At 38.2% G+C, this 25,658-nt stretch overlaps 1 protein-coding gene across 4 annotated transcripts in view; it reads left to right on the forward strand.

Annotated features, from left to right (window-relative positions):
- Positions 1–24,893, forward strand: part of ttc14 (tetratricopeptide repeat domain 14) — a 40,212-nt gene extending 15,319 nt beyond the window's left edge. The window contains exons 6-13 of one of the 4 annotated variants that reach the window (XR_007263545.1): positions 6,880–7,035; positions 9,560–9,631; positions 10,809–10,928; positions 12,507–12,629; positions 18,631–18,748; positions 21,577–21,677; positions 22,394–22,530; positions 22,690–22,802. Coding sequence is in view for 2 of the 4 variants with exons in the window: in XM_020522692.2 (XP_020378281.2) it covers positions 6,880–7,035; positions 9,560–9,631; positions 10,809–10,928; positions 12,507–12,629; positions 18,631–18,748; positions 21,577–21,677; positions 22,690–23,665 (1,666 nt within the window). In the remaining 2 variants the exon portion in view is untranslated. Of the gene's footprint in view, positions 1–6,879; positions 7,036–9,559; positions 9,632–10,808; positions 10,929–12,506; positions 12,630–18,630; positions 18,749–21,576; positions 21,678–22,393; positions 22,531–22,689 lie in introns of all 4 variants that reach the window. The other 3 variants (XR_007263546.1, XM_020522692.2, XM_048604684.1) reach the window with 3 other exon arrangements.
- Positions 24,894–25,658: the final 765 nt, after the last annotated feature.

Raw genomic sequence — 25,658 nt, forward strand, 5'->3', positions numbered from 1 at the left:
CATGAGTGGAAAAGTAAGTGAAAGCATATTTTGAGCTGAAACTTGAATTGCAGAGAGAAAGGGTAGAGAAAGCTGATTCCACTTTTTATTTTTTAAAAAAGGCTGTTTCTGACTCCAAAGAAAAGTCTGATCAGGAAAAAACTGACTCAAGCCCAAGACCCAGTGGAGAGCTTCAGCAAGCCCTCCTGAGATTTGATGGAATGGTATTTTTTTTTAAAAATCACTCAAAGATAGTGAAACAAATGAGATGGTGAAAAGAAAACTGGATACTGACTGGCAAACTTCAAGATTTGCGGCATACTCTCCTCCAGTCTGAAATGGTGAGACAGGCTATTCTGGGTTCCTATGATTTGGTGCCCAAGTCTTGAAGCTTCTGAACCTTCAGAAGTAATCTGAGCAGACTTGTGTGGAATTTGACAGGGTCAAGCAAAATAACTTCATTGTTGGATACAGACATTAGAGATCGAGGTATGAGAATTTAAAAAAAAATGCAATCCCTACATTAGTAAGAAACCACAGAGTTAAAAATCAAGAATGTCTCAATAGCTATATAGACAATTGAGATGATTGATTGCAAGATTGTCCACCAAACCCAAACCTTTTTCCATCACAGCCTGAGAATGATGGAAAGTAATGCAAGTAGCCAGGGTCCAGAGGATGATCCCAAGGAAAATCTCCTTGGGCAAGTCAAGTAGGTACAAAGATGGAATCCAAAAGCCTAAGTATTTCCATTGTAACAAGGTGCGGCACCTTTTTGCAGATGGCTGGAAGTTGTGGGCCAAACACGTAACTTAACGAAGATGCCGGGTCAGTGCAGAGAAAGAGGCTCTGGCTAAAAGCGTGACAGACCAAGGTTGTAGTTCCAGGTGTAGCTGTAATGCCAAGCAAACACTGCTGTGAATGTGGAAGAGGTGAACCAGCTATGTGAGAACAACTCCTCCTTTCCAGTTTTTTCCCTTTAACCCTTGATTCTCTTGCTGATTAACAATCTGTGGAGTACAAAGGGATAGTGATGATGGCTGTACAGTTGAGCCAAGTTGGACTTCCTTCTATCTGGTTTGCTTACAGTGGACAATTAGGGAGGTTAGACACCCATGCTTTGGCATTTAGAGGCAGAATGATGAGATCTAATGAAGTTAATTGCAGAATTTAAAGAAGCCTTGAGGGGCAACTCTGGGTGTTGACTTTATCCACATATGATGTAGGTGTAAGAGAATCCCGTCATTTTAAACAACATCTTTATCACTTCAGTCCAGAGTAACCGATCCAGGTGGAAGCAGAAATCCAATGCATGTTGGAAAAATAACCTATTGAACCGAGTCAAAACAGCTGGGGTACCCTAGTCATATTAATGCACAAGCCTGATGGTTAAACCAAATTCTGATTTCGGTAACAAATGCAGTGTCCGAAGTGAGGAATTGGGTGGAAGACTATTAAGTTGGCAGTGCCAAATTTTTTTTTAAACTGAAATACATTAATAATGGTATTCGGGCAGGTTCCTTTTGACCCCAGAGCTAAAGAAATATTATTTATTTTCTTGTCACCCAGACTATGTTTTCCAATGCCCGGTGTTTCCATTTGGGCTGAAAAGTGCCATGACAATGTTCCAAAAAAAATTGAATCAAGTGACAACTAGTGTACCCAATTGTGTGGTTTACCTTAATGTCTGATATCTGGTGACACATGGAAGGACCACTTGGTACCACGGAAGCTTTGTTTATAAAATTTGCAATTGTTTTGTTACAGAGGTTACCAGAAGTGAATTTTAAAAACAAGTTTGTAAAACATATACCTAGGCCTTAGTGCAAAGACAGGTGTTTTCAAAGACAGCAAAAGTGGAAGCACGAATTGATTTTCCTGCCCCTAAGACTGAATGAGACATCATGAGCTTTTTGGGGGTGTGTGGTGTCTAATGAAATTTAGTATCAATTAAGGATTAGCTGCATGGGCTTGCTGCAAAGGAAAGCTGAGATATTGTGGTCAGGGAGTACCAACCATCTTTTGAGAGGGTGAAAGCAATATTGATCAATTTTGAAACTGTTAGCTGCCCCAAATTTGAAAAAAACTTGAAAGTTGGTGGTTGATGCTAGTGGCTTAGAGGTAGGTGCAGTCCGATATGAAGATGGGTCAGGCACAGAAAAGTTTTTAATACTTCTCCAAAAATCTAAATTGGCACTAAAGATAGTCCACAGTGTAAAAAGAAATGTGAGGTTGCTCATGCTGTTAAACATTTTGAAGTAAATGTCCATCATAACAACAGAGAGATGCTGGTCTATACTGAACATAACCTCTCGGTCTTTGTGGAAAAATTCAAAAACTACAATACTGAACTATTTCAGGATAGTTCACTATTGCAGTCATAGGTTAATAGAATCATACAGTACAGCCCTTCAGTCCATTAAGTGTGTGCTGCTAAAAGTCCAATCAATTTAAAAATGGTGAACATTACAAGGAAACCATATAATTGCTGGGGCTGTGTCTTGACTTAAAATTTGCTTTGAATTATGAGTATCGTAGATGTTACTGGGTAAAACTAATATTTTAGCTGTAATGAATGAAAGAAAATGTGCAAATATATGTTGAATTTTTTTAAACATTTGTTTTTGTTACACCTAAAAATGACATTTCATTTATTCCATAGGCGATCTTACAAAGATATTCCATTATTAATTTTTTTGAGGCTTCATGTTTAAAAGTTACGTTCGTTTGGAGTGTTGGAGATTCTTGAACTTTTTTTACATAAAAAGGACATTGGAATCTCTCTTTCTTGAAAGAGACTTTTTGAGAGTCACATGTCTTAAGCTAACTGTCTGGACTTGTTTACTGGAAATCACAAGCCTCAGGTTCATTGTTTTATTTTGGATATTGCTTTGATTTCAATGTGGGTACAGCTTGCTGAGTGAGAGAGAACTCTCACTGTACCTCTTCTGAATAAACCTTTTAGGACATTTCAATGTACGGGCTGAATAAAAAATACATCTGTTCTCCTGCAAAGCCCCTGAATTGCCCATGATTTCTGGACAAACTGCCTGCAAAGGTCCCATTGACAATTGACTGTGATTGTGACATGCCAGGGTGCTGTCTGAAAGCCATCTAGAACAATTCCTATCATATCACCTATTTTCTTCAAGAGCAAAACGTTATTAGCCAAGTGTTTTTTCTTTCACAATTAATCTCTACAGAGGAAGCTCTTTATAGGTTTTCTTGAATTGATATGTAGTTGTTTACAGTGTTGGGGTGGGGTGTGTATTTAAAACCCTAAATAATTCTAATAAACTATTTCAGACTTAATCAGCTTTACATCTTTGCTGAATAAGTCCTGTCGTCATAATAAATCAGTTTTGTTTATTACAAAAACTTGATTAGTTCTTTTATTCTAATCCTAAAATAGCTAAGCTATATAATTGGCCTTATTGGTAATTAGTAAAACATTTAAGTTCATTTTGTAAGCAGTGGGACGAAAAAGAGACAATGCACTCCTCCAACTTTGGAGTAATGGATGTGGCATTACCCAAATACAGAATGTGTCATAATTTCCCAGGATGTATTGATCTTATGTTACAATTCTTTTGTAGACTGATTCTTTCCAAAAAGAAAAGATTTTGTACAAAGCAAATGGAAAGAAAATTGCAGGGTATGATTTCAGCATTTACAGTAACAAACCAACCAACCAAAGTCAACATAATTCAAGCAATAAATTTGTGACAAATATTTAAATGAAAAAGATAAATTTTGGTATTATTCATTGATGCAGCACAGATATGCCTTTTTAGTTGCTAGTGCTCTCATTACTTCTCATGCAAAACTTGTCATGTTTAATCTATATATTCAACTCTGCCTCCATTGTGTTGGATTTCTTGCTTCCCGTCCAATTATTTCAGCCCTCGACTAGATTCACCAGTAGATGCATTATGTCTGAATTCCCTGAATACAGTGAATACCAGCAAGGTGCACGTCAATAAACCCTCTCACGTGATGGCATGCAATTTCCGAAGACTGTCTTCCCAGACCTGTTTTAAATGGACTGGTCAACACTAGTTCCCTACAACAGCAGCAATGGATATTGTCCATTTCTCAATCATTCTGTTCAGTGTCTTGTCCTTCTCATCTATATCACACTCTTAGTAACAGCAATCTCTGAGAACAGAGTAGAGACTTGCTTTATAGTCAGGATCTGTTCAAAGATTGTGAAACGGAGACAACAAAAACAAAGTTGCTGGAAAAGCTCAGCAGGTCTGGCAGTTGGACCGGAAACATTAACTCTGTTTTTTCCTTCACAAATGCTGCCAGACTGCTGAGCTTTTCCAGGAACTTTGTTTTTGTTCCCGATTTACAGCATCCGCAGTTCTTTCGGTTTTTATTTTGTGAAACAGAGGACTGTTTTTAGAGAGAGTCTTGCTTGTTTCTACCTTGCTCAAAGTCCCAGTATTCTGAACTGCCACATTAAGAAAAACATGCCGACCCCTATCTTGCTGCAATTAACTTTCTGTTTACCCCTTGCTTCATAGCAGTTCACCCCCAGAGCAATTTCAGGTCACGTAGGCACTTAAAGGAACCTAATGATATCATAACAGACTAATTGTCTTTCCAAATACTCCCCAGCCCACTTTCTTGTTTGGAAGATTGCACAAAAGGAATTCGAGGTGGCTCCCAGCACATAGATCATTTATGCACTTAGTTGAACTGGATGGGAGTTTTAAGTTATCTTTTAGTTTCTGCTCAGAATTCTTACCTATCTTCGTCATAGAGACCTGGGTTTTCATCTGCCATGCTTTATATTGCAATCCCGCACTGTAATGGCAGGATAAAGATGAAAAACACAATCTATAGCTTTTTAAAATGAGATATAGATCACTTTAACTAGAAAAAAACTATCTATGTTCAACAAGCTTTTCCGTCATCATACTATCCCTTCGAGATATTCAGTTGAGTTTTGCAATGTAAACATTTGATACTCAATATTTGGAGATTTGCAAAAGACAATCTCAATTATTCAGTACTGTTAATCAGTGACTAGCTACATATTGTACACTTCGCAGTGTACATCACTCTTATGAAATAGCAAATTCTCCAAATTGGCATGAACTTTGCCAAGGGGCACATGCTATTATGGCATTAACTCTTCATTATCCTCAAAAACACGGTCTGCACTTTGTACTTCTGTAATGTGAAAAAGGATTTGGTATTTTAGGCGTGCATTCGTGTCTCTTTGGACAATGCATGAAAATCTGCTAAGGGAGAACTGTTTCTGTAGTAATAGGGCTGATGAAACAACTACAGTCAAAAGCAACTGTACTTGAATATTCTCCTTCGTTAAATATTCAACTAAGGACTAACTACACTGATCTGACCAATTAAGACAGATGTAGTAGTGACCTATATATAGCTTCAATCCTCATAACTGAAGTCCCTCAATTAGGAAACAGTTCTCAAATCTTTTCTGGAACCTTGTGAGAACCTTCACATCTTTTTTAACATGCATTACCCAGCTAAAACCAAAGGAATGCTGGAGAAACAATCAGGTCTGGCAGCATCTATGGAGAGGCAAAAAGTTTACTTTTCAAGTCCAATACGACTGTTATTCAGAAATTGTTCAGATTACTGTCCTCTAAATGTTCCTCTACTGAGGCCTAATCCATTTGACCCACCTGAATCTCCACAACCAGATCCAGCAACGTTGTCTTCCTTGACAACAAGGTGCAGGGCTGGATGAACACAGCAGGCCAAGCAGCATCATAGGAGCAGAGAGGCTGACGTTTCGGGCCTAGACCCTTCATCAGAAAAGGGGGAGGGGAAGGGGGTTCTGAAATAAATAGGGAGAGAGTGGGAGGCGGATAGAAGATGGATACAGGAGAGGATAGGTGGAGAGGAAACAAACAGGTCGAAGAGGCGGGGATGGGGCCAGTAAAGGTGAGTGTAGGTGGAGAGTTAGGGAGGGGATAGGTCAGTCCAGGGAGGACGGACAGGTCAAGAGGGCGGGATGAGGTTAGTAGGTAAGAGATGGAGGTGCGGCTTGAGGTGGGAGGAAGAACAGGTTAGGGAGGCAGGGACGAGCTGGACTGGTTTTGGGATGCGGTAGGGGGAGGGGAGATTTTGAAACTTGTGAAATCCACATTGATACCATTGGGCTGCAGGGTTCCCAAGCGGAATATGAGTTGCTGTTCCTGCAACCTTCGGGTGGCATCGTTGTGGCACTGCAGGAGGCCCAGGATGGACATGTCGTCTGAGGAATGGGAGGGGGAGTTGAAATGGTTCGCGACTGGGAGGTGCAGTTGTTTATTGTGAACCGAGCGTAGGTGTTCTGCAAAGCGGTCCCGGAGCCTCCGCTTGGTTTCCCCGATGTAGAGGAAGCCACACCGGGTACAGCGGATGCAGTATACCACATTGGCAGATGTGCAGGTGAACATCTGCTTGATGTGGAAAGTCTTCTTGGGGCCTGGGATGTGGGTGAGGGAGGAGGTATGGGGGCAGGTGTAGCACTTCCTGCGGTTGCAGGGAAAAGTGCCGGGTGTGGTGGCGCTGGAGGGGAGTGTGGAGCGGACAAGGGAGTCACTGTGTTTCTATATAGCAGTGGCTTTCACAACTTTGGAATGACCAAAAGTGATATAACACCAATTAGGTTACCTTTGAAGTGTACTCACTGACATGATGTAGGAAATATTGCAACCAATTAAATTTGACTGTGACTAGAGTATTTCACTATTGGCATTCAGTATGTCATTTGCTTCCCTGATTTTTGATATTTAAAGGGCACTTAATGTTAGTTTTCTGATAATTTATTCTTCGTCTAATTAATGTGAAGGTGTTGATGACCATGTTTGGAAATGGATTCCTACCGCTGCATTTACCTTTTTAAAATATTTTGCGCTCTGTCTGCAGGCGTAATGCAACTCTGGGCAATCATGTTGCTGAAACATATGACACAATTTTACACCAAACACTTGGATTTGCTAATCCCTCAACTGTTGAATATTTGCTGGGCAAACTTGGAATTAGTGAAATTGACTCACCGTCTCTGATGAGAGGATTGCAGAGGTGAGATTTTGAGTTTCAGGAGTAACAATGTCTCTTGTAACTATTACTTTAGAATATTTTTAGTCTCCAATTTTTAACAATCTTTGATCTTTAAATTCAACTTGACCAAAATCTTCATTTTGCCTCTCTTTCACAGTGGCTGATTGTTTGATTTATATTTTAAAAAACACTTTAATGTTAAAGATGTGATATAAATGTAAATATGATCCAAGGTGCTTCCCACACTTGATATAAGAAAATGAATGAAAACTCAAGGAAGCTAAATTGAACAGATGGGTTTTCATAGCACTGTAAAATCACAGAGTACAGAAGAGGCCCTTCAACCCACAAGTCTGTACCACCAAAAATATACTACTATCTACGCTGGTCACTGTTCTCTGCACAAAACCCATAACCTTGAATGTTATAACACTTCAAATTTTCATCCACGTACTTTATAAAAATTGTGATGTGGAGGTGCTGGTGTTAGACTGGGTGGACAGGGTCAAAAATCACATGACACCAGGTTATAGTCCAACAGGTTTATTTGAAAACACAAACTTTTGGAGTCTCGCTCCTTCTGCAGGTATTAGTGAGAGAGGTAGCATCAGACATAGAATTTATAAGCCTAAGATCAAAAAGGGTCATAGAACTTATTGAACAAACCTAAGGTAGCTGTTAAATCTTTAATCAGTTAGAAAGGAGATGCAGGTTTTTGATTAATATGTAATTCCCAGAATTCCTTTCAAGTCACTGCCCCGAGATAATTAAAGGTTTTATCAGCATACCAGAGATGACCTCTCCGGTCTGACAATGCATTTTAGGTGTGTGGCCTTGTTTAGAATCTGTCCGTGTTTTAACTTGGAGTCAGACTGGTTTTATTTCCAAAGTAAAATCCCACCATCAGACTTGCCATGGACTACTCTTTAGAATCAGTCTCATTCTTGGACATGCTCATTTCCATGAAGGACGGACACCTCAATACCTCACTCTACTGCCAACCCACAGACAACCTCACAATGTTGCACTTCTCTAGCTTCCACCCCAAGGTTGTGAGGGCTAGATATAAGTTAGATGCTTTCAGAGTGTTGGTGCAGACTTGGTAGGCTGAATGGCCTCTTTCTGCATTGTCGGGATTTTATGATTCTGTGAATGAGTGGGAACAGAATCAAGTGATGTAATTTTGGGCAAGGTGATGTGTATGGATAATGTATTCAGCAAGGACAGGATTAAAGTAAGGGCTTTGAGCTAGCAAGTTATTTCAAAAGTGAGGGGTATGCTAAATCTTCGTACTCTTTCTAAAATGATTTTAATTGATTTCTTATTGGGTGACAGTCATTTTCAATGACCAGTCCCCTAGCCCAGTTACTCTGAAATGTACTGTAATGTGTGCTTTTATGTACATGTGTAACACTTCATTTTAATTTTACGCTGTAGCCTAACACCAATGAAGTGATTTGTCAAACAGTCAATGTAATGCAGTATCAGGCTGTCTGACTTTTTAAAAGGGTTTCCACGACCAGCAATATTGATTTTTATGGGGTCAGTTTGACAAACATTGTAGTGTGTCCTGTTTGATCTCTCCTTGAAAATCCAGCCAAATTTAAAAACCTCTTGTCTGAAAAAATAACACTGTATTACAGTTCTTGATATGAATAATTTTGTTTAAGGAAGTGACCAATCGAAGATAGTAAAGTGCATTTTTCTGTAATAAAGCAATAAACCACCTACTTGAATGGTCAGTTGTAGTTCTGCATCTTCCTATTTAGTTCTCAAAGTGGAGACAGTGTCCCAGATTTAATGGTATTAATGGTGGGCAAGCTGTTAGCATTTGCTGCCATTATTCATTTGAATCTGACAGTTATCTAGTTTGTACATGCACAATTAAATGTGGAAATCCAGAAGTTGCTGTCACTGGCTCAGATTTGTACAATAATGATGGCAAAGCTCAGTGTTTACAGCCCTTTACTAAAACTCACAGTAACTTATATGGTTTGCCCATGTGCAGAATTACGTAGAGATGTAGAATTTGCTGTCAGATTGTACACATCTATGGTGGTGGTGCTGATTGCTCAGACTGTAATTAATGAAAATCAATTTAATTAATTAAGAGCTTGCACTGTTAGACTCATTTAAAAAAAACCTTTGAAATCTATGTACTTTGTTGAATGAGGTGTAGCTGGGTTTGAATGGCGTCTGAACTTCATAATTATTGCAGAACACCCTTGGAGTTAAAAAACCAATTTTAAATTTGTGGAATGTCAATTTCCTACATAATTTCATATTTTTAAAACAATTTTTATTCCTATGTAACTGTTCTGCATAGAATCTCTTGGGTTTAATTGACAGTTAAACAGACAAGAAGGAAGAATACTTACAGTTTATGTCTAGAGTAGCATTTGAAATTTCTTCTACTGATTTGCACTTTAGTTATTTTAGAAGCATTCAAGTTCATCCAATGATGGTGGAGTTTTTGACAAATAAAATGTCACTGTACCCTGAAATAATATGGCTATTACTATTGATCCTTCTCTTCTTTTAATAGTAAAAATTTTATCGGGGATGATTATGCTGCAGCCTTAAGGAAAAAACAGTCGGCATCTTGGGCATTAAAGTGGTAAGTACCTAGGACAAATAGTAAGCACTGGGAAATGGGATTGGGGGAGGACACTTTGAGAGCGTCTCCCAATTTATTATGAACATTCCGTTAACCATCCCCACCACTATCCCAATCCTTAGTCAATGATACTTATCCAGATTTTACTTACTTGTAGATTGGGTCCTTTATCAATTCTTGGTCTGATGGGTACATTACTTCCAGTAAGCACTGCTTCCAGTGTCACTAATGGGCATTGAATTCTGATTTATTTCTTGGGCAGGTTGGGGTGGGATTTCTGCATCTACCCTGTCAAGTCTCCTCAGAATCTTGTATGCTTTAATAAGGTTTCCTCTTATTCTTCTTATCCCGAACAAACCTAACTTATTCAACATGTCCTCATAAGGTAGTCCCTTCATACTTGGTATTAGCCTAGTGATGTTCTCTGGACTGCCTCAATTGCCAGTATATCTTTTCTTGGGTAAGGTGCCCAAAACTATTCACAGTATTCCATCTGTGGTCTGACTAGCACACAGTCCTTCCTCTTTTGGTTTATGATGTTTTCTTTTGCAAAAGAAAATTATGTAACGGTTAGAACTAGACCAATGTTAATGAAACAAAATCAAAACACAAACACACTCTGATAAAGCATTGAAACAAATGTTGCATTTGTGACGTAAACGAGTGATTTACAAGCTGTGCAAAGTGAAGTTGTCATTTTGCAAAATACAATAAACGTTATTTAACTACTGTTGGTACAATTATTTACAAACTATTTAGCAGCTTGTGAAGTTTTATCAGTAGCTGTTGACAATTTCCTTGGTGATTACTTGGAAATGGATATTAGGACATGGTATGTGGTGTCCTTCCATTTCTAATATTTTGCCATGCCTGGAAAAGAATTCCAGTCATCCAAACCTTTTTATTGTTTCTGTATATTTCAGAAGCAGTTGCAGTACTGCACAAATGTGTGTGCTTTTGAAATTGACAGTAAAGAAATTACTAGTTAGTGCTTATGCTATAAATGTTGCTGTGATATTTAGCAGCAGTTTTAATGTGGATATTCAAAGTACAAATAAAATGTATCAACATCATTAGTATCAAGTTCCTTGAATTATGTGAAATAATACGAGGAAATAATTAATATATAAACAGCTGATTCCCTACTAACTTAGATTTGCCCTCCTTTCCCCTATAGTGTCAAGACTGGGGTGGACCATTTTAAAGCGGGACGCCATGTTGATGCTATGAATGAGTACAACAAAGCCCTAGAAATTGACAGTAACAATGTTGAAGCTCTTGTGGCTCGTGGTGCTCTGTAAGTATGTGATAGGCTATACGCTATTACAGCAACATTGGTTTGTCTGTACTAACATTAATATTGTCCAGTTTTTTTGTTAGGAGTCGCAAATATAGGTCCTTTTGATGGTTCCAACAATAAACGTACCATGCAGTGTTGTGTCAAGCCCCACAGACCATAAAAGTACCATGTTTCAATGGTCTGTCTTAAGTCAGCTAACTTTGGTCAGAGTGACACAGTGGGAATTTTGCAGTTAGCATTGATGCCTCTGTTTTAGTTGAGCTGGGATTTCTGCTTTAAATTGCTGCTTAATGACTCAGTTTGAAGTGTGTACATAAGTGGAAATGGAATTTGAGTCATCTGTGATGATTCCATCATTCAGCAATCCATTGCATTGTTGCCCATGATTTTACTTCAAAGGCAATCTAGGAGAAGTATTGCTTGGCTGCTGGAAGATGTAGAACCATGCCTAGCTAAGTCACTATCCAAGTGAGGAAGGGTAGGGGTAAGAAAGAGAAACTATTATTACAATTTTGCTCATGGTTTATTTCTAGTATTTCTATCATTCTTCTACCCATTGACATGAAAACACATCTTGCTGTGAATAACCTTGGAATTTCTTTCACAATGTTTACAGTCTCTCCAGAATAAATTTGATTTATGCATGATATGCATAATGTCATGCATAATATCAAGCTGTCATAAAATCCCTACAATGCAGAAAGAGGCCATTTGGCCCATCAAGTCTGCACTGACCCTCTGCAGAGCATCCCACCCAGAAACCACTCCCCTACCCTAACCCAGCAACCCCACATTCGCCATGGCTAATATACCTTGCCTGCGCAATCCTGAACACAACAGACAATTTAGTATTGCCAATCCACCTAACCTGCACAACTTTGGACTGTGGGAGGAAACTGAGCTCCTGGCGGAAACACGCAGACATATGGAAAACGTGCAAACTCCACAAATAGTCATCCAAGACTGGAATCGAAGCCAGGTCCCTGGCACTGTGAGGCAGCAGTGCTAACCACTGAGCTGCTGTGCTGCCTTTGGTGTTAACAATTTGCCATTTGGACTGATAGCTTTGGTTAAAACTCTTGCTAGGAGAAATTGATGCTGTGTGACTAATGTTAATTGGAAAGTCAAAAAACATATAGCTTTTCTTAGAAAAATCAACATTAACAATGTGAGATTAGTAGGCAATGGCTTAGTCGTATTATTGCTTGACTAGTAATCCAGAGACCCAGGTAATGATCTGGGTGCCTGGGTTTGAATCCCGCCATGGCAGATGGTGGAATTTGAATTCAATAATAATCTGGAATTAAGAGTCTAATGATGACCATGAAACCATTGCTGATTATCAGCAAAAACCCATCTGGTCCACTAATGTTCTGCCATCCTTACCTGGTCTGGCCTACATATGATTCCAGACCCACAGCAATGTGGTTGACTCTAAACTGACCGCTGGGCAAAATGGGCAATTAATGCTGGTCCGGTCAGTGCCCACGTTCCATGAATGAATTAAGAAAAATATTACATAGTAATAATCATTAAAGTGTATTTTGTTAACATTTCTTTGCCATTTTGTTTTAGTTATGCAACGAAAGGAAGTCTAAGCAAAGCTATTTCTGATTTTGATTTGGCTTTGGAGACGTGCCCAACACACAGGAATGCAAAGAAATATCTCTGTCAAACTCTGGTGGAAAGAGGAGGCCAGTAAGTGAGAATACTTTGAATAAAACAAAACATATCAGTTAACTTCCTGTGGCATTGTACTTGAACCAAAATATAGAGTAGGTTCCTCAGTGAATTGGTCTGGAGGGCTGGAGCGATTAATTTTACTACAGCATGGTTATATAAGGAGACGGTAGTATAGTGGTAATAGCCCTGGACTAAAATTCCAAGGACCCAAGCTAATGTTCCACCATGGCAGCTGGTGTAATTTGAATTTAATGAATAAATTTTGGAATTAAAAAGCTAGTCTATTAGTGATACCAAGCCTTTGATTGTCATTAAAAAAAAAAGTCTGGTTTGTAATGTCCTTTAGGGAAGGAAACCTGTCATCCTCACCTGGTCTGACCTACATGTGAATCCAGACCAACAACAGTATTGTTGACTCGTAGCTCCCTCTGAAATGGCCCAGAAAAACTACTCAGTTCCAGGACAGTTAGGATGGAAAATAAATGCTGGCCTTGTCTGTTACACCCACATCCTGTGAAACAAAAGAGAAAAGTTTCCATTTTAAACATTGTTAAATCTTAAAAATATATTCCTTCAATTTTATATGATTTAGAGTTAAGTAAATCAGTCAGTTTGACAAATCTAGAAGTGGAATTAATTTCAGCTTTGGAGCTTTTCTGTGATGGACACTGCACGGTAGCTACGTTTTTAAGAAACTGCATGTGAGTATAATTAAGGTGAAACAAGTTTGTATGGGCAGTTTCCATTATAAATGTGGGCTTTTTAATTTACGATGATAGTCGGCAGTGGACGATGTTAACATTTGTGTTCAGCTTATTTTATAGTCAAGATGAATACATCTGATTTAATTAATTAGCAAAGGGACTAATTTCTTCTCAGACCATCTGTTGGTTGCTGAATCTCTGACATAGTGACAATAGAACTGGCCTAATAAATGATTTTGTTGCAAGATTCCTTGCTAATGTTAACTCAGCTGACGTTTTGCTTCAACACATTGATAAAATAGTGTCAATATATCTGTTGCCAGTTTCAGTTTAATGGCATTTGCAACAGACTTTCTCTTCTGTGGTCTGTTAGCATGCACAAGCTTTTCCTGCCTGTCGTCTGACATTCTCCATTCCTTTTCTTCCCTACACCACCTCCCCTTGCTGGCACAGTTGCTTCGAGGTATTTCCTCCCACCCTTGCGTCCCTTGCACTGAAGTGACAGTCTCACCACCTACTCTCTGTTCTTGCCTTGGGCCAGGTTTCTGTTCTTCAGCAGCTCCCTTCTCCTGGCTCCTAGTGCCCCTTCTGAGTTCTCACTTAGGTCCTAGGCTCCGTCTAATAATAGAGGTTAATTGGTACAGATATTCCTAGGACTTAAACTGCTATTTGCAGTGACTGACATCAACTAGCAGTTGATGGTATCCATTCTCCCGCATTGGGAAACAACATCTTTGCATCTACCCTGTCAAGTTCCCTAAGAATCTTGTATGTTTCAATAAGGTTCCCATTTTCCTCAACTCCAGTGAGTCCTGGCCCAACTTAGGCAATCTCTCCTCGAAGATAAGCCCACCATACCCGGAATCAACCTAGTAAACCTTCTCTGAACTGCTCTGATGCCAGGAAATCTTTCCTTTGATAAGAGGACCAAAACTGTTCAGAGTGTTCCAGATGTAGGCTGTCTAGTGCCTTATATAGTTTTTAGCTAGACCACATCCTGAATACCGTAGCATGTAATTTTTTCCCATGGTTACATACACTGTGAAGAATGTTATAATATGCATTTGAATGTTTCTTTGTTGGTATTCCTTGGTATCTTCATGATTTAAAGTGTTCAACGATCCAATGTGTATCATAATGTTGTTAAGCTGGTGGCAGATTTTTTCAAATTTTGAAGTGATATTTATAATTTATTTACATGTTATCTTGGAGGAAAAGAAAGAAACCAAATGCTGTGCATGATACGGAGAGGAGCTCACTAGTGCTCTAGCTCCTTGGAGTTTCTAGCTCACACTCAGTTTTTCTTACCAGGTCTGAAATGTTTTTGACCAACAACTTAGATTCTGCCTTGTAGAATCTTGCCATAGGTCCTCCTCTTATAGGGTTCTTGAGTGTGGGGAGGCAATGGCCTAGTGGTATTATTGCTGGACTGTTAATCCAAAGACCCAGATAATGTTCTGGGGACCCATGTTTGAATCCTAACATGGAATTTGAGTTCAATAAAAATCTGGAATTAAGAGTCTAATGATAACCATGAATCCATTGTTGATTGTCAGAAAGACCCATCTAGTTCACTAATCTCCTTGAGGGAAGAGAAATTCCCATCCTTACTTGTCTGGAGTCACATGTAAGCCAGACCCACAGTAATGTGGTTGACTGTCAACTGCCCTCTGGATAATTAAGGATGTGCAATAAATGCTGGCCTAGCCAGTGGTGCCCTCATGAATAAAAAAGATGTTTGGCTCTTTCATCTTTTGACTCTCTTAAAGCTACACTTGAAATCTTGCTCCAAGCTGGCTGGAATCCACACTGCTGCTCAATATGTTGCTTGATAGATCTTCACCACAGTCACCTTGTGAAAGATACATCGTTCACAATGCTGCTGCTTTCCTCCTTTGGGATCCTAAGGGCCTGACTGCTTCAGTTTGGTAGTGGAAAAGAAAGTCTTAATAGTCAAACAGGAAAGAGGTTTTTGCTTAACAAGATCTAGTTGTTTACATGATAGCAATCAGATACAAATGTATGAATTTGGAGCAGGGAGTAGGCTATTCAATCCTTCGAGCCTGCTCTGCCATAATATGATCATGGTTGATCACCCAACTCAGTACCCTGTTCCCGCTTTTGATCCCTTGAACTGTAAGAATTATATCTAATTCCTCTTGAAGATTCAATATTTTGTCCTCAAATTGTAATTTTCTTGAGTTCGTCCATCCCTTCCAGTTCTTGATTTACAGCTGTTTCTGGAATATTGCTCGTGTCCTCGACAATGAAAACTGCTGTAATGTATTATTCACCACCTTTGTGATCTCTTTGGAAAAAAAAAACAGATTTGTCAGGCATGACCTAACCTTCATATTGTTTGGACTAGCCTACTGGTAGCAATGTGATGGAGGAGGATTTCCTGGAATGTATGAGGAATGGTTTCGTGACATATATGCCAAGGAACTAACCAGAGAGTAAGCCATCCTGGACTGAGTTTTGTGTCATGGGAGAGGATTAATTAGCAACATTGTGGTGTGAGATCCTCTAGGGAAGAGTGACCATAGTTCAGTAGAATTCTTCATTAGTGACACAGTTAAATCTGAGACTAGGATCCTGAACTTAAAGCTAGCTGTGATGGTATGAGGCATGCATTGGCTAGGATAAGCTAGCCGAGGATATTTAAGGAGTTGATGGTGGAAACACAATGGCAGACACTTAAAGAACACATGGATGAACTGCAAAAATTGTACGTTCTTATCTGGCGCAGGAGTAAAACAGGAAAGGAGACCCAACCATGGCTAACAAGGAAAACTAACGACAGTGTTACAGTCAAAGGAGGCAGATAAATTGTCCAGAAAAACCTGAGGACTGGGAGAAATTTAAAATTCAGGAAAGGAAAGCAAAGGGTTTAATTCAGAAGGGGAAAATAGAATATGCAAGTAAGTTTGTGGAAAACATAAAAACAGACTGCAAAAGCTTCCAAAGATATGTGAAGAAAAAAAGACTGGTGAAGGCAAATGTTGTTAGAATCAGGTGAATTCGTAATGGACAACAAAGAAATAGCGGACCAGTTGAACAAATTGTTTAGATCTATCTTCATTAAGGAGGACACAAACAACTTTCTGTAAATGCTAGAAGACAGAAGGTGGAGCATGAAGGAAGAACTGAAGGAAATCCTTACTAGCCAGGAAATGGTATTGGGGAAATTGATAGGATTAAAACCCGATAAGTCCCCATGGCCTGATGCTTTGCATCCCTGAGTACTTAAGGAAGTGGCCCTGGAAATAGTGGACGCATTGGTCATCATTTTCCAACTTTCTGTAGATTCTGGAAGAGTTCCAGTGGACTGGAGGGTAGCTAATGTAACCCTACTATTTAAGAAGGAGGGAGAGAGAAAATGGGGAATTATAGACTGGTTAGCCTAACACCGGTGGAGGGGAAAATGCTGGAGTCAATTATTACATATGTAATAACTGAGCATTTGGAAAGTGATGACTGAGCAGTCCAAGTCAGCATGGATTCGCTAAAGGGAAATCATGCTTGAAAAATCTTCTAGAATCTTTTGAGCATGTGACCAGTAAAGTGGACAAGGGTGAATCAGTAGATGTTGTGTATCAGGACTTTGCAAAGGCTTTTGACAAGGTTGCACACAAGATTAGTAAGGAAAATTAAAGCTCATGGTATTGGAGGTAATATATTGACATGGATAGAGAACTGTTTGTCAGACAGGAAGCAGAAAGTTGGAATAAGCAGCTCCTTTTCAGAGTGGCAGGCAGTGACGAGTGGGGTGCCCAGGGTTCAGTGCTGGGATCCCATGTTGTTCACAGTATATGTTAATGATTTGGGTGAAGGAAATGAATGAAGTATCTCCAAATTTGCAGATGACACTATGCTGTGAGGATGATGTTAAGAGGCTGCAGGATGACTTAGACAGGCTGGCTGAGTGGGTAAATACTTGGCAAATGCAATTTTCTGTGGACAAATGTAAGGTAAACGTGGCAAAAACCGGAAGGCAGATTATTATCTGAATGGTATCAGTTTCGACAAAGATGAGGTGCAGCGATAAATGAGTATCATGAGGGATGGTTGCTGAAGGTTGGCGTGCAGGTGCAGCAGGCAGTGAGGAAAGCTAATGGCATGCTGGCCTTCATAGCGATAGGATTTGAGTATTGGAATAGGGATGTCTTGCTGCAGTTATGCGGGGCCTTGGTGAGACCACACCTTAAGTATTGTGTGCATTTTTGGTCTCCTAGTCTAAGGAAGGACATTTCTTGCTGTTGAGGGAGTCCAGCGATAATTCACCAGACTGATTCTGAGGATGGCAGGACTGACGTATGAAGAAAGACCAGATTGACTGGCTTGTACTCACTGAAATTTAGAAAGTTAATGGTGTTTCTCATTGAAACATAAAATCCTGATGGGATTGGACAGGCTAGATGCGGGAAGAATGTTCCCGGTGTTGGGGAAGTCGAGCACTCAGGGTCACAGTCTAAGAATAAGAGGCAATCCATTCAGGACTGAGATGAGGAAGAATTTCTTCACTCAGTTGTGAACCTGTGGAATTCTCCCAAAGAACGCAGTTGGGGCCAGTTTGTTAGATATATTCGAGACGGAGTTGGACATGGCCCTTGCAGCTAAAGGGATCAAGGGGTATGGAGAGAAAACAGGAATGGGATACTGAGATCACATGATCAGCCATGATGGTATTGAATGGTGGTGCAGGCTCGAAGGGCCAAATGGCCTACTTCACTTGTTTTCTATGTCTCTACGTTTCTATGTTTCATGAATCCATGCTGAACTGAAATTGTTTGAGGTGATCAGTTACCCTCTCCTTAATTATAGGCTCCAACAATTTCCACACCACAGACGTCAGGATAACTGGTCTGTAATTCCTTGGTTTCCCTCTGTCACCTTTCTTAGAATGGAGTGACATGAGAAAATTTCCAATTTAGAGGTACAATTCCTGAATCCAGGGAACTCTGAAACATTATGGTTTAGGGCAATGCCAATTTGCCCTCCTACCTCCTTTAACACACGTGTAAAAGAAAATCTTGATCCCAGCCTCATTGCCATCTTCTGCACTGAGAAAAACACGCAATGTGGATGCACAGCAGGGTGTCAAACTAACTATCTTTACATCGAACAGAGAATGCTGGTGAAACTCTTTCTAGCATTATCTGTGGATAGCGAAACGGTTTGACTTTTTCAGAACTTTGTCCAGGTACAGATGCAGAATAATGTCTCTCTAAATACATCTGTGTTTACTGAAATTCAGGAAAGAGTTTGAATGAGATCACTTTCTGATGACTTCTAAAATAATCTTTCAACAGATTAGAAGAAGAAGAAATGCTGACAAATGCTGAAAATTGCTATAAAAAAGCTTTGAAGCTGGATCAGAGTTTTGGTGAGGCAGAGGAAGCTTTACAGAAATTAAGAAAGCGCATGCAGGTGATTTACTAGGTTCAGTATTAAAACAAATTTATTACTGTTTGACATTTGCCTTACTCATACAGTAGAAAGCTACAGGAGATTCCTTACTAACTAGAAGTGGTACATGTGCAATGTGCAAGTGCAGTGCAATAAGGACTGGTAGGAGATAGGTTACAGACCGATACGCACCACATGGTGAATTCCAGACTGCTGCTTGGGTGAGTTTTCACTAATAGGTACCATGTGTAACAGTATTGTTCCTGAGGAATTCTTCAAAACAAGCTTTGGTTGGGGCTTTCTTTTTAATGTGATACTAGAATTGCTATATAATGACTCTTTTATGCAAGACCCCAGTCACTAAAGTCAGAAATGTCAAACTGTGAAGATAGCGTTTAAGTTTCCTGAAATACTCTGCCTCAGTTTGGGGCAAAGTAATTTTTTTTATTTAAAGGACATTTTTTTATGTTATAATCTTAAGAGAACTATTTAACAGACTGGGATACCTCCTTGACGATTTTCTTGGTCTTTGTTCAGCACTTCCATTTTGTACTAAAACCAATATTTGTCTTTGCTATTTTGTTCCAGTGCCAATCCTTTGTTCCTGTGTCTGTCCTTTGTTGGGGATGGTGATCAAATGTACTTTCAAATGTTTCTTTCATGGTTGTATTTGGAGTTTATCTGGAGTTTCTTGTTCAGAATAACGGTCTTTCCCTACTGCCTCAATCAGCGATATCGATTGACACAAACCAAACGAATATGAAATGACTGCTATTTAGTCAGAAATGAACAGTTTTTATTTTCTTCCCTTTTCATGAAACTATTTGTCTTTAGGACTTGTGAGGATTTGTTTGAGATTTAGCAGAAACTTGATGGTCAGTGAGAAAATTCTGATCTAGACGTTCCTAACAAATCTCTGGAAAAGAAGTTGAAATTTATTGATCACAGAAATTAGGACAATTTCCTTCATTTATACAGAAAACTTTGACACTGTTTTGTGTTGTACAATAGACTCCTCCAGCAAAATACATGGTTTTAATTCAAACATAAAGGTGCTGCTCATCACATTTTAATACTTTAGTGGCACCTAAGAACATTAAGTGCCAGCAACTTAATATTTCATAATTAATTATTCATATAGCAATTATTTTAAGGTTTAGGAGAAATTAGCTTTATTTTCCAGGGTAGAATCTTTTTTTTTTTTGTAGCTCCATTGTTTCTCTTTTAGGCTACAGATGTGTTAGTATTGCTGCAAAGTAGTTTGTGTCACCAAGCTGTTTGTTTAGAAATTTAGTAATTGACATTCCTGACCTTTTATAAGACTTGGGTAGCTGCTTCACTAAGGGAAGGCAAATTTGAGGACGGATGATGGTTGTTGGGTAAAATGCATGGCCTCAGACTGAAGTGCCTGTTTACTCTTGGTGGAAGGAAGTAGAACTAAAAGAAATGCAAAAATAATATCTTACTTCGGGAGAAGTGTGTTCAATCATGATCAATATAATCTATGCCAGAGTTTAGATTGCTTTAAGAATTATCCATAATATCTCACGTTAATGTATGTTTTATACTTTGAAAATTTGTGAATTTCAAGACATCTTGAATGCATCTAAAGATCTATTGAATATATTTTAATCAGAAGCTAGTTGAAGATTGAATCAGTCAGGATTAAAAAATTTCCACATTAATGCCTGTGCTATTATAGATTCACATCATATCTATTAAAGGACAAATAACGCGCCAGACTTTATGGAAGCATTTCTTTTAGAACAAATTTTAGATAGCAGAGGCTTGTGAAACGATCTGTTTAAAAATTCCCTTTCAAAATTGTTTCTAGTTTTTCTTGTTCAGAATGAGTTTCAAGATTGGTATACTACGGTTCCTTGACTCTTGAGGCCCCTTTATTGCTACTCACATCCCTTCCCTCCCCTTGAATATTACTTTTAATGTGCATGATTTTTTTAATGTTTGATTTGAATGAAATTTCAAAGTACATACGATATACTGTAGTTGGCATTATTGTCAACGTTTCTGTGAAAACTAATTGCAGATATAGCTTAATAAGCACTTTTATTTTATGCCCCTTTTCTGTTTAATATATGGTCAGTAAGAATTTTCTTGCATTACTGATTTTTTTTCTTTCTTGTTTTGTTTTTGTGTGCATCTCCTTTCTGGGGCCTTGGCTGCTGAAATTCATTACATACCACACCTGATCTGAACTGGATTCTGCTGCACAATCCTGGTTTGTACGTTGGTCATTGGGGGAACAACTGGTAATGCATGGTGACTTTGACGATTTCAAAAAAAAATCTTTCTTTTGATAAATTGTACAAAACCTTTGTTTGAATTGGTCTTAACTAAATTTGTGAATATTCAATAATTCTGATGCTTTGTTACTTGAATTAAATTTTGTTATTCCAACCTTGTGCTTATTATTTCCATTTCCTTTGGATTTGCCAAATTGGTCACCTGTGTTTCTTTTTTGGTTATACATGTTGATATGCTGTTTTTTTTTCTATACCGTAATAATCCTTACATACTGCTGTCTCCTTATCCATGATTTGACCTGATCTGTTTGCCTCCTAATTTAATTTTTTCTGATTTGTCACCGCTTTCATTAAATTCAATCATCTTTTTACCATTTCTTCTGTTCCCGATTGTTGACAAAATGTAACAAACCAAATTTTACACAACATGCATTTGATTATTGATTCTAAACATGACAAACCTTTTTAATCTTTTAAAACTGCTCATGCCACATGGTTTTCTGGATAAAAACGTAATCAATGGTGTTGCTGACCGAAAACACAATGTAATTTTTGCCATAATTTCCCGATGTCTGGGTATAAAAGAAATCAATTGAAAAGAAAGAAAAGGAAACTAGAGAAGAAGAGAACAAAGTCGAGGTGTCAAGTGCAGAGAAATTGCGTAAGCTGTTAAAAGAAGAAAAGAGGTAATTTTCTCAACTGAAAGTAGAAGTGCAGTTGTGTGATGCCATGTGGGAAATTGAGGTAAACTCTCCCCTTGCTTGAACAAGAAAGGTGGGATTTAAAATCTATGAAATATTTACATTTTATGTTGGCTGGTATTTTCAGTTTAATAACTCCAATTATCACTATAACTGATGTGTTTTGTGGGGTTGAATATAAATGTTTATGGAAGTGACTGCATTTAGCAGACACATTGCTGCAATGAAAAGATTGGATTGTTGGAACAGATACTGCTGTAGTTTGGAAATTTTTAAAGCTTTTTTTGGTGGTCTTGGCAAACCTTTGAATTCCAAAGTGCTTCTACCGGTTTAGTTTAGAAGGAGGGAAATGGAAAAAATCAGTTTGCTGCTTGTTCTTCTGTCTCTTAATCTATTCTATTCTATTCTATTCTGTGTTTTTAACACTGTTTAGCTTCAGACTGCAGTGTCCTAGAAGGTATTGACTTTTTATTTTCAAACCAGCCTTACAATATATTTTCTGTCCTTGGTGCAAATGTGATCTTGCAGGAAATGAACAACAATGGTATCATTCTCCTGTACTACTAATAGCTTTGGGACAAGTGAACCTTTTTGTTTTCTGTATCTCAAAATTGAAATTATGTTGATTATTTCCTGTATGTCACTATACTTTTGAACAATTGTGGCATTATCAATTTTACTGATGGTGGCTTGGCTTTCAGATCTGTTGGAGGTGACATTTTTTTAACCAGGTCTTGCCTATCGTGGAGTCTATCCTCGAATGCTAATTAAATCTTACGTGGTTCCAGAAATGGTACAATTCTTCGAAAGTTCAACTTGTTTGGTGAACATCATTTCAGTTTAGTAGTAACTACTTTTTTTAATCCTACTTTCTTTTATCTAATGTATGTGATTTCTATCTTTGAAACAGTAAAATATACATTGAACAAAAATTAATCTTGATTTTAACATGCCTTTTTAAAGACAGCAATTTTATAATCTATTTTTTTCTTTTCAGGATGAAGAAAAGAAGAAAAAGATCAACTTCTTCATCTTCAACTGATTCATCAGAATCTTCTTCATGGTCTTCTACTTCATCCTCACCTGAACGTTTTAGGAAACACAGATCAACAAAGAAGCGACGAAGGAAATGTTCGGATTCCTCACGCAGTCAGAAGAGGCACTTAAGTAAGAGTTCATGTGATGAGAAAATTCATCATTCTCATAACAATAAGAAAGAATGGTATACGCCTCCAGCTGACACTTCAGCTTCCTTTCTGAATCAGAAACAGGAAGTAGTAAAGTTGCTGGAGAAAAATGACAGTTCAGTAGACCACTGGTCAGATATCATGGAGAAAAGAAGGTACTGTTCAATTTCTTCATCGTCATCATCAGTTGAAGTTTTAGATCATCTTAGAGGTAGGTCTGAAGATAGCAGAGATTCTTTATTTAGTTCACGAACTCATGATAGCTGTAGCCAATATGATAAATGGCCCAAAGCAGATAAAGGCAGAGAATTGTGTGAAAAAGTATCAAATGAGCAAGACAAACTTAGGAAATGGGTTCAAGAAAGTGAGTTAGGAAATGAAAGTGAGAGGAAAAAGTATGATAAAAAAGATAGGAATGATTCTGGATGTTCAGGGTTAGAATATTCACATCTGTCAGGTGACAACCGACATGAAAGGAAAATGTCCTGGTTGAATAATTCTAATAGTAAAGATAAAAGATATGATTTTGGAAGAAGTGGAGATTGTAGACAGGACTACGTACATGAAGGTGAAACTAGCTACAAGGACTGGAAAGGTGAAAGTGAAAGTAGACATTACAGGGACAATAAAAGGGAAAATTCCAAAGATGATACTCTTAATCATAATTCTACTCAAGGAAAGGCAGTGAAAAGTATGCCTCAAAATCTGCTGGAAATATTTAATCAGATTGCAGAGTTCGAGAAAGGAAAAGAACATAGTGGGAAATGTAAACAGAAAAATAAATAAGTTGCCATTGTGATAGATATTTCATAAGTCCATTGTCTATTATCCTTTTGGAAGAAAGAAGATTGGATATGTTTTAATACAAGTAGGAGCAATAAAATCACCTAGTTTTTAAGATCTTGTATAAAGCATGAAGTATTTGATTTCTTTGCATAGATATGTTTTCTCATTTACAAAGTGTTTTCTTAGTCCATTATGTATTCTTTAAGTCGCTTAATAATTTCTTTACATATTTATGTTGTCAGCTATTGCAGTGATCACTAGGAAAAGGTTAGTATTTGTTCTAATTATACGTCTGCATGCTTTCCTTTCAGTTGGTTTTAAATGTGCTATGTTAGTGTTGAATTGAATTCCGGGGTTAGTATTGTTAAAATGTAGCTATTATGCAATGCCTGACTGGCAATGTGGCTTCTATAAAGTGCAAGAGATGAGCAAGTCACCTGCAGCTGGGAATATTTTTATAAGGTTATTGAGCATTATCTCAACACAAGCTCTACTGGAAATTTCCCTAGAAATTCAAGAAACCAGGTGACAAATCAATTTTTGTGGGTAAAAGGTGGGTGATATTCTAGGTTATGAAAGGAAGGTAGGTAAGATACATGTATATTTGTTATTGCTTATTTGTAGAATTGGGCAGTGTGCGAAATTGTACTGTGTGTAATTCAGATTGGAATAATTGGCATGATGCACTTTTAAAGCCTACTACTTATTTGTGTTCAGTTCACTCCATAAACATGGGATAGAGCAATCTCCATAATAGCCTGGCTATTTATACTGGGAGGAATGAAAAGGGAGCTGACAGAAAAAGGAGAGGCAAGTTAAAAGTCAGTACTGTTCCTGCACATGCTGATGTCTTAAATTTTTTGTCACTTTCTAGTAATGTGCCACTAATTTTGATTTTACACCTGTAACGCACTGTAACATGAAACTATTTGCTGCATTCTGTGAAGTAAATACCTTAAAATTACTGAACCTTGTATCAATATATATACTGCAAAATATATCAACCATAATTTATCATTAAGTTACAGGTGTATTTTCATTGACCTGCAATGTCACACTTCACTTCAGGTTAATTAACTTTATTGTATTAAATTATAACAGTCTTGAGATGCAGACCATACTCTGCCATTGTTAAAAGTTTATTTGCCAAAATGGACTGTTAAATCAAAGAAACACTTAATGTGTGCTAATAATGACAGCCATATTAAAAATAAATGATCAAAATGTCTTTTTGTCTTTCATTTTCTGATCATTAATTCCTTGATGTTTAGGGGCCATTTGGAATATTTTGAAATACACAATAAAACCATTAGCACTGAAATTAATAATCCTGCCAAAGAACACAAACTGTTTTTTCTATGTTCCTTGTTAGCTGTAGAAATTCATTTTATAGTTTTTCATTTGTGATATTACTGGTGACTGCAAACAAAATAACATTTTTATAATTTTTTACAATGAGTCAGAATGTGACCAGTGTTTACAAGACATTTGCAATACAAACAGGCCATTCATCCCATCAGCCCCATGCTGGTGTTTGTGCAACATGTGTTCCTCTTCATCCCATCCATCTTAAACATGTTGAGATTTCCTTCTGTTCCTTTCTCCCCTGCACCTAACAGAATGTATCTCTGTTATTCTTCTTAACCACTCGCCTCACTAACAACTCCCCTACCACTATTGGTCTTCAACTCTTCTTTCCCTTCCACCCTTCCACCCCCAAATAAAGTGTCATGGTCTTGGCTTTGGCTGGCCTCCACAGAGGAGCAGTTACTCACAGGATTCCCTAACTACCTGTCAGGTTTCTTTTTGTCTGGCAGTCTCCATTACTTCTGTGCCAGCACCTCCTCAATGTGCAGATTGACCAAGACTTGGAATTTGATCTTCATGAACCTCTTGGCCTCGTGAATGTGTCGTAATGACCCCAGCTGCTGGTCATGCTCCAAAAACTGAAGTTTGAGTTGCTATGGCTGGAGGCAACTCCTGCACACATGGT

This window comes from Rhincodon typus, chromosome 13 (assembly GCF_021869965.1).
Source record: "Rhincodon typus isolate 14 chromosome 13, sRhiTyp1.1, whole genome shotgun sequence".
Classification (NCBI taxonomy): domain Eukaryota; kingdom Metazoa; phylum Chordata; class Chondrichthyes; order Orectolobiformes; family Rhincodontidae; genus Rhincodon; species Rhincodon typus.